The sequence below is a fragment of the Cannabis sativa genome, chromosome 9 (assembly GCF_029168945.1).
Source record: "Cannabis sativa cultivar Pink pepper isolate KNU-18-1 chromosome 9, ASM2916894v1, whole genome shotgun sequence".
Lineage (NCBI taxonomy): Eukaryota > Viridiplantae > Streptophyta > Magnoliopsida > Rosales > Cannabaceae > Cannabis > Cannabis sativa.
This window is the reverse complement of record NC_083609.1, coordinates 50810861-50819968: the sequence shown is the minus strand read 5'-3', so window position 1 is coordinate 50819968 and position 9108 is coordinate 50810861. Positions and strand designations below refer to the sequence as shown.

At 37.5% G+C, this 9108-nt stretch overlaps 1 protein-coding gene across 1 annotated transcript; it reads right to left on the bottom strand.

Annotated features, from left to right (window-relative positions):
• Positions 1 to 7046: 7046 nt before the first annotated feature.
• Positions 7047 to 8722, bottom strand: LOC115723296 (uncharacterized). Its single transcript, XM_030652734.2, has 5 exons — positions 8439 to 8722; positions 8141 to 8355; positions 7878 to 8048; positions 7511 to 7746; positions 7047 to 7426 (listed from the first exon to the last, which is right to left on the bottom strand). Exons 1-5 carry the CDS (start codon positions 8506 to 8508, stop codon positions 7171 to 7173), a joined length of 948 nt encoding a protein of 315 aa, XP_030508594.2. The 5' UTR covers positions 8509 to 8722; the 3' UTR covers positions 7047 to 7170.
• Positions 8723 to 9108: the final 386 nt, after the last annotated feature.

Genomic DNA, 9108 nt, shown 5'->3' with positions numbered 1-9108 from the left:
TATTCCCGGGCTAAGTCTGCTACTTCTAGGAGTACCGCTCTGTCCGACACCTTAAGGGCGGAGGCGGACTTGGCCAAGAAGGAAGCTGAGGAGGCCAGGGCGGAGACTGCAGCTGATCGCCATGAGTTGGGTGAGGCCAACAAGAAGCTGTCTGCCGCTGAGAAGAAAATCACCGTGCTGACTAAGGACCTCGAGGCTGCTGATCTCTTTGAGGAAACCATCGAGACCTTATCTGCTAAGGTTGATCATCTTCAGGATGATAGGACTTCTCTGCGGTAGGTCCTTCTTCGGCTGAAGGAAGATAAGGACGCTCAAGCGGCTGAGGCGAACCGCTTGAAGGAGAAAGTCGATGCTTTGGAGACTGCCGGCCTCGAGCTCTTCTTTGATTTTTTGAAGGCTAATCCCCAGGCCAACTTCGACTACTTGGGCGATGCCAAGGACATGTACCTCGAGTACTGCGCGGCCCAAGTTGCCTATGGTGGGAAAGAGGTGGCTTCTTCATCTTACGACCAAGCTTCTGACCAGGCTGCTGATACTTCTCCTGCTCGAACAACAGATCCTCCTGCTCCAGTCGGCTCAGAAGAACCAAATCCAGAGCCTGGGACTCCAGCTTTTTGAACATTGATCTTTTCATCTCTCCTGTTTTTATATATATATATATATATATATATATTATATATGGCCATAAGGCCTTTAAGACATCATGACCGGCCAAGCGGTCTTTAAACTTGAAATTAATTTTCATTTTTTGGACAACGGGCTGACCGGGCAGCTTTTAATCTCGGTACTTTATGCTCTTGTTATCCTTAATGAATTTCATTCTCTGTTTATAATTGTAGTGCAATTGTGATTGTTTTATGTTTACCAGATGCTTTGTACAAGTATAGGTGCCCCCAAGTGACCGAGCAGAAGTATGACTCTGGGTCACTTGTCTTTCGCAAATATATTGCTTTTCTGTTCGGTGTTTTGGGTTCGACTGAACCTTTTGTACGCACTCTAGGTAAATTATAATCATGCTGATTTTTTCGACTCAATAGAATCGGAAATACTATCTTTATTCTTTTATTGATCGAAAATGTATTTGTTACCGTAGTAACTTACATCAGAGCTAGTGATCCAGTGGATCTTTTTAGCTTAACATGACATAAAACAAATAAGAAACTGTACTTTAAAGTGGTCTACCCGACCTGAGTACTTTTGTTTCTGAAGCCTTTGCACAGAGTCCGCCCAAGAGGCCATTCACTTATAGCGAATGTTCAATAGTACTTTAATGTGGTCTACCTGACCTGAGTACTTTGAAATGGTCTATTTGACCTAAGTACTTTGAAGTGGTCTACCCGACCTGAGTACTCATTGGTAGTATTTCCTTAAATGTTCTCCATTCCAGTATCGTGGTACTAAAATGAGTTGCATTTTTTCTTCATACTTACCAAGTTTGTATGCTCCGGAGTCGAGAACTTTGACCACCTGATAGGGTCCTTCCCAGTTGGGTCCTAGTACACCTGACGTGCTGTCTTTGGTGTTTAGGAATACCCTTCTTAGGACCATATCTCCCACAAAGAATTTCCGAGCTTTCACTTGTTTGTTGAAATACCGAGCTACTTTTTGTTGATGAGCTACCAACTTTAAGTTTGCAATTGCTCGTTTTTCTTCGATTTCATCAAGTGATTCTGCAAGGAGTATGTGATTGGTACCTTGATTGTACGTCAACCTTCTGTGGGATGGTGGTTCGAGTTTGACAGGCAGCATAGCTTCATAACCGTACGCCATTGAGAATTGTGTCTGACCGGTTACTATTTTTTCCGTTGTACGGTATGACCATAGAACTTCGGGGAGTTCTTCCGGCCAATTTCCTTTGACGTCTTCAAGCTTCTTCTTTAGTGTGTCCTTCAGGGTCTTGTTGACTGCTTCAACTTGACCATTTGCTTGTGGATGTGCCACTGCGGGGAAGCTTATGATGATGCCATGGTTCGCGCAGAATTCAGTGAAAGATTGACTGTCGAACTGCTTTTGGTTGTCCGAAACTATTTTTTACGATAGTCCGAACTGACATATGATGTTCTTCACTATAAAGTCTTGAACCTTCTTTGATGTGATAGTTCCGAGTGGTTCGGCTTCAGTCCACTTTGTAAAGTAGTCGACTGCTACCACTGCGTACTGCACTCTGCCTTTACCCTTAGGTAATTGTCCGATTAGGTTAATTCCCCAGATGGCAAAGGGCCACGGACTTTGCATTTGTGTCAGCTCGTTGGGCGGAGCTCTTGGTATCTTTGAAAATCTCTGGCATTTGTCACACTTCTTGACATAAGCTTTCGAATCTTCGATCATCGTCGGCCAGAAGTAGCCTTGCCTTCGAATTTTCTTTGATAAGCTCTGTCCGGCTGCATGATTGCCGCAGAATCTGTCGTGAACTTCATATAGAAGTTGTGCAGCTTCATTTGGTGTGACGCACCTGAGTAATGGCATCGAGAATCCTCTTCTGTACATGATCCCGTCTACGATGATGTACTGTGCTGCCTTTCTTCTCATTTTCTGAGCTTCATTTCGGTTATCTGGGAGTTTCCCAAAGTTGAGATAGGCTGCTATTGGCGTCATCCAGTTCGGAGACGTGTCTATCATTTCGATTTCTTTCGTGCCATTGATGTTAGGCTCTTCAAGAAACTGGATCGGGACCAGGTTCGCCTTGTCACTTATATTACTGCTCGCCAAACGGGCTAGTGCGTCTGCAGTTGCATTTTCCTCTCTTGGAATCTGCTTGAGGCTGTAGCTTTTGAATTGTGCGATCAAATCATGTATTTTGCTCAGATATGCTATCATTTTTTCTCCCTAAGCCTCGTATTCGCCAGATACATGATTAACCACTAGCTGTGAGTCATTGCAGATCTCGATGTGCTCGACTTTCATTTCCTTCGCTAGTTTGAGTCCAGCGATTAGGGCTTCGTATTCGGCCTCATTGTTGGAGGCTTTGAATCCGAATTTGACCGCTGCATGCAGGTGTTGCCCCCCAGGTGTGACAAGGGCAATTCCTGCGCCGGATAGCTGATTTGTGGCTGATCCATCCACGTGAAGCTTCTAGGTCGGCTTGTTTTCAGTGCTTTTCGGCTGTGGTGTTGGCTCGGGATCGCCTTCTGGGATGCTTTCAGTTTAACCTCCACAAAGTCGGCTAAGGCTTGGCCTTTGATAGCTGTTCGGGGTTAGAAGTTGATTTCGTACTGCCCCAATTGCACCGCCCACTTGAGTAATCGCCCAGAGGCATCTGGTTTTTGCAGTATTTGCCGTAGTGGTTGGTCGGTATATACCCGAACAGGATGAGCTTGAAAATAAGGTCTTAGCTTTCTTGTTGCTAAGATGAGGCAGTAGGCGAGCTTTTCTATCAACGGATATCGGCCTTCGGCCTCGATGAGTCTTTTACTGATGTAATAGACTGGATGTTGCACGCCATCTTCTTCTCTGATTAGTACGGCGCTTATGGCATGCTCCGTTACTACGAGTTGTGCGAGTTGTGCCTTTAGATCTTGAAAAGCTCTTTCACATTCCTCTGTCCATTCTATTTATTTAATAATCATAATTAATTATCAAATAAAATTCTCATTTATGTAATTAATTAATTTGACCATACAAAGTCTCTTAATTAACAAATTGACCACAATATCTCTTTTCTTCACAATTAAGCCCTTGCTTAGTGAAAATTCTTAAATAAGACATAGTCTAATTTTAGAATTATAATTGATTAATTAAAATCAATTAACTGAGTCTACAAGCAGTATTATCTCAACTAGTGAGGGGACCATGGGCCTATACAACCGAGCTTTCAATAAGTAAATCTAGAATTCACCAAGTAAATTCTCAACTTATTAATTCAGCCTTGCACCACTATAGATTTAGAATTGAATAGCACTCTCAATTATATAGAACGCTCTATATGTACCACGATATAGATACGTTATGATTATCTATTGTTACAATCCTAATAGTCAAGGATCCTCTATAGATGATCTACACTGAATAAGGATAAATTTACTGTTCTTTCCTTCAATGTATTTTATCCTTAAAACACTTAGCAACCTATAAATGATATTTCAGTAAACTAATATAATTACTGAAATGAGGTCTCAATCATTTATCTCTATTTAGCCAAGCTCGAAGGAAATTATCGTTTCACTTCTAAATACTTATAGAAGCTATAGATTCCATATCTATTATTAGCGCTCCCACTTAATTGAACTACCATGTTCCCAAAATGTAAGTATCCACCGGAACAAAAAGTTAGCTTCCACGAACATATCAAAGAACATAAATAATACAACTAAGTTGAACCTAACCATATCAGGATTAAGATCCATAGACCTAAAATCAACCATTGATATTGACTTAGAAAGATATAACGGTAAGTTTATGATATCTTGTCTAAGATCAATACTGGTCCCTTCCAATGTATACTCCATACATCCAATACTGGTAAACTTTTCCAATGCCCTAGAAAGGACATAACACTTATCCAAGGTGTAAGCATACCATGTCGCTTATTATCATGCCAGTCTAAATTCAGTAAAGTGACAAATCATGGGAATTAAACTTTTGAACATATAATTATTATTATATTCTACTGTGCTGACAACACTATAATCATGAATGAATATATACATATTGATATATGTTCTAGACTTAATAGAATTTACATTAAATATAATTATGAAATAAATCATGTGAACCATGCAACATAGAATAATTTCTGATCTTTATTAATTAGTAAATCTGATTATATTGAAATGGGTTTTATTTAGGGCACAAAATCTAACAATTTTAATAATGCTTTCCAATACTAAAGCTTAATCTGTCTTGCTCTCTCAAAAGATAGCTTTTAAAAAATTCTACTTTGCTGATTTTGTCCTTCCAAAGCAGTCCTTGATTATGGATGACTTTGAGCCTTTTTCTAGTAATGTGTCCCATCCTTCTATGCCACAAGCTGACATTTGCATTGTCACTATTGGTTACTAGAGATGCTTCACTTGCTACTATCTTGCCAATCAAATAATACGTCCTTTAATCACCACCATAGAACCCTTGCTAATCTTCATGATTCCTTATTTAATTTTATTTATGTACCCTGCATCATCAAGTGAGCCAACAAAATTTATATTCTTGGTCAGGTTTGCTACATACCTTAGATACTTTAAGATCCTAATGGTTTCGTCAAATATTTTGAAATGAATATTTCCAATGTATTTAACTGTACATGTATTGCTATCACTAAGAATTACTCTCCCACCATATGTTGTTCTGAATTCTTTTAGTAACTCTTTGTTGTACGCATGTGAAATGTGCAGCCTGAATCCAAGATTCAATGTTCATTTGGAGTTGATTGAGACTTGTGATTCAGTTTTTTTATTGAATTAATTTCAATAATCTTTCTTATATTTCTGATGTTGATTCCTGTTCTTGTTGAAGTAACAATCTCTTTTTTAATGTCCTACTTTTCTACATGTATAACATCCTTTTCTATCTTTGTTTGAACCTTTTGAGTATGATCTTCCTCTATTCTTTGAGTTGTTATTGATTCTTCTATTGTGATTGGTTCTTTGTGGTTATCTTTCCCTGGTGTAGTGTGCTTCTCCATTAGTTCTTGACAACTTCCTACTGTTCTTTCATAACATAGTCTTGGAGTAGATGGCACCAATGATTTCCTCCAGCACCAAAGTGTTCTTTGCATACAAAATGGTATCTTTGAATTGCTCATACTGTTGTGGCAATGAATTGAGAAGATAGATAGCTTGATCTTCTTCTTCAATCTTCACATTCAAGCTGAAAAAGATTAGATAAAAATTTTGTAAATTCGTTTTAGTTTTCACTAATCGATTTACCCTCATCCATTGTAAATCCATAGAATTTGTGTTTTAGAAAAACCCTGCTTAGTAGTGTTTTTGTCATGAAAGTCGATTCGAGTTTCTTCCACATGTCAGTAGTTGTTTCTTCTCAAACAACCATCCTCAAGATTTCATCTTCAAGGCTCATCACTATAGTGTTTATTGTCTTCTTCAGAATCTCTTCTTTCTTAGAGTCCTTTAATGTTGGAGACATTTTCTCTTCCCCTTTGAGAGCTTTATCCAGTCCCATGTTTCCAAGATGAGCTTTCATCTTTTCTCTCCAATGATAAAAGTTATTCTTGCCATTAAACTTTTCAATCTCCCTTTTGGTTGTGGTCATCTTTCTTGATCACTCTGTGATAAGTTCTTGATCTTTCTCGAGCAAGTGACTGAAGCCACAACTCAAACACCTTCTGAACTGTTTCTTGATCCTTTGATTTCGCAGATTGTTGTACGTGGTTAAGCACAATAAATTGAATAGCTTTGATACCAATTTATTTGGTTAAACAACAAACCTCAAGCAAAAACTTAGAATGAAATAATCAATAAAGAAACTCAAAACCGAAACTAGAAAAATATAAAGTGGAAAAATTAAAAGATGAATACTAGAATTTTAAGGAGGTTCGAATTTCCTTTACAAATGTAGAGAGCCTAATCCCCCTTTGAATTTCTTCCAAGGAATTCTTCTTCACTAAACAATGTCAAAAGAATTGGTACTATGTGGACAATTACAACTACAAGCAATATAAGTTGATCACTCTCCTTCTTCAAACCAGTAGAGAGTAGAGACCTTTAGGAAATCACCTTGAAGATCACCATCTTCCCTTCAATTTCGCTTCTCATTCTCTCACTAGGATATTTTAGACTCTCTCTCCCTCGATTACAAGTATTACATATGAAATTGCTTAGTTCTTACAATGCTTAGCCTTCAGTTTTGTCAAGCTTGTCATAATTGAGTTTTGCCATGTCTTCAAGCCTAGGGGAGTTAAGTGAGGACTATGTGTGAACATTTAAACAATTATTGTATAGATTATTATGGAGGCTTCGTAGTTTGATTTTGAGGGATTAATTTGATGGCCCTCTCTTAATTTTTTATTATATGCATGATTGAGGGTCTTGTCTGCTGAATAGGTAGGTGGATGGGTCTCTCACTGTAAATTTCGACCCTGCAATTGAGTGCCATTATATGAAATATGAAATATTCATTTCAGTGCTTTACAATGCAAAGCACAACTTGTTTGCATACACCAAATATTATTTTTTTTGTGTCCGACACACATTACAAGAAAAGAAAAAACATGTTTTATTAGGCAGTAGTACTATGTTTGTCAAGGAACGTTATGATGAGTTGATTAGCCAAGTGTGGTAGCTGTTCGTGCACAAAATGACATCCGTCTTCCAAGAATATAATATCCAGATCAGGCACAAGGCTCTTCAAGGTCCCACTCCTTATGTAGTCTTCCATCCCTGGAAATTTCATGCAATAGTCCTTTTCACCCATAATCAGTAATGCTGGAGCATTCACTTTCGGATCACTTACACCAATATCCACTGAAAAACGCCTGCACAAAATAAACAGAAAAATGTCACAAACAAATAATCATACATATATAATGTGTACTAGTCCTTTTGAAGAATTTTCTTGCCTGTATGGAATCTGCAAAGCATAACGAAAGCCCGATTTTTCATACAGGGAGGCATAGACTGAGAGGTCTTCTTCAGTGAACCAAGATGGTAGAGGAGTAGATGGATCAAACAAGTCCATTATTTCCTGGTTTTCATTAGCTATTGGAATCTCACTTCTTGAGAAGAGTGTGTAGATGTTTCTTATCACAGATTTCACATCGAAGCGCCCAAAATCTGCTTCTGCTCGACCCGGTACCTAATTAGTAATGACCAACTAATTCTAAGTAAAGATATAAGCGAACAATTGATGAAAACAGAGAACACAGAACAAAAGAGGTAGTTGTGTTAGTCATTGTTCATTTTTGACAACAAAAATGAAGAAATTACCTGCCATCTTGCAACATAGAAGCCTTCAGGAAGGAGATCATTTCGGATAGAATTTGTACCAGGAAGAATGTAAGGTAAACATAGTGTTACAACTCCTAATACTCTTTCTGGGTGTACTGCTGCTATTAAGTACGCCGGAATAGCTCCAAAATCTTTTCCCACTAAAAAAGCCTATTTTTTGTTTTTTTTTTCAACACAATTTAGTATCTATAAAATTAAAGGTGTGAAAAGTATATTTTTTATGAAAAAAAAAAAAGATAAACCTTGTTGATGGCGAGGGAATCCAATAGGCCAACGACATCATCTATAAGATCTTGGAATGTGGCTTTCTCAGGCTCTAGTGGCTGATCTGAGAGTCCATAGCCTCTGAAATCAAAGGCTATGGCACGGTAACCTTTGTTGGCCACTGCTATCATTTGGTGCCTCCATGTGTACCATATTTCTGGGAACCCATGTAAGAACACCACCACTTTTGGACCTGAATTTCGTATTAATTAACCAAAAAATTATTAGTGATCATAAACATTGGAAGACCCATTTAGACACTATAAAAGTACTTACCACATCCAATTTCGGCTACGTGGAGCTTTAGTCCTTTTACTTCCACATGCTTATGCTCAATGTTTTCCATGTGTATCTGTGTAAAGTTTCCAGAGCAGAGAAAGAAATAATGTGTTTTCTTTTGTTGCTTCTATGAATTGATTGTTATTTTTGTTTGTGAATGGTGAGGTGAGGTGGGTGTCTTTAAAGTTTTTGTGTCGTTGAATATAAACCCAAAATATATCAACACAACACAATCTTGATAGAATCAATTTTCGTCTTTTAGTGAATTATTTTATGAACAATGAATAATGCAAACGAGACAATAATTTAAGAAAAATGGTAAGGTGCTGTTTGGTTTGATATAATATAATATAGTAATGGTAATGTAATAGAATAAGAATGGTAATAAGAATTGATTACAATGTTTGGTTTGTAGTTGTAATAAACATTGTAATCATAATTATTGTGTTTGGTTTGGTATAAGAATATAATAAAATAAAATGTGTATTGACTAAGGTGGCGTTTGGTAACACTTTTTTAATCAGTTTTCTGTTTTTTAAAGTGGAAAAGTGAATATTTTTCAAAAGCATATTCTATAAAACTGTTTTTACTTTTCAATTTTATAATTAGAAATCAAAATTTTAAAAACAAAAAAAATCACTTTCAATATTTTTTTAAACAGTTTTTT

Excerpts from the sequence above, each read along its gene's own strand:
- LOC115723296 (XM_030652734.2), bottom strand. The coding sequence starts at position 8,508 with ATGGAAAACATTGAGCATAAGCATGTGGAAGTAAAAGGACTAAAGCTC. Across the intron at positions 8,356-8,438 it reads CGTAGCCGAAATTGGATGTG|GTCCAAAAGTGGTGGTGTTC; the intron begins GTAAGTACTTTT and ends TACGAAATTCAG. Across the intron at positions 7,747-7,877 it reads TCTATGTTGCAAGATGGCAG|GTACCGGGTCGAGCAGAAGC; the intron begins GTAATTTCTTCA and ends ATTACTAATTAG.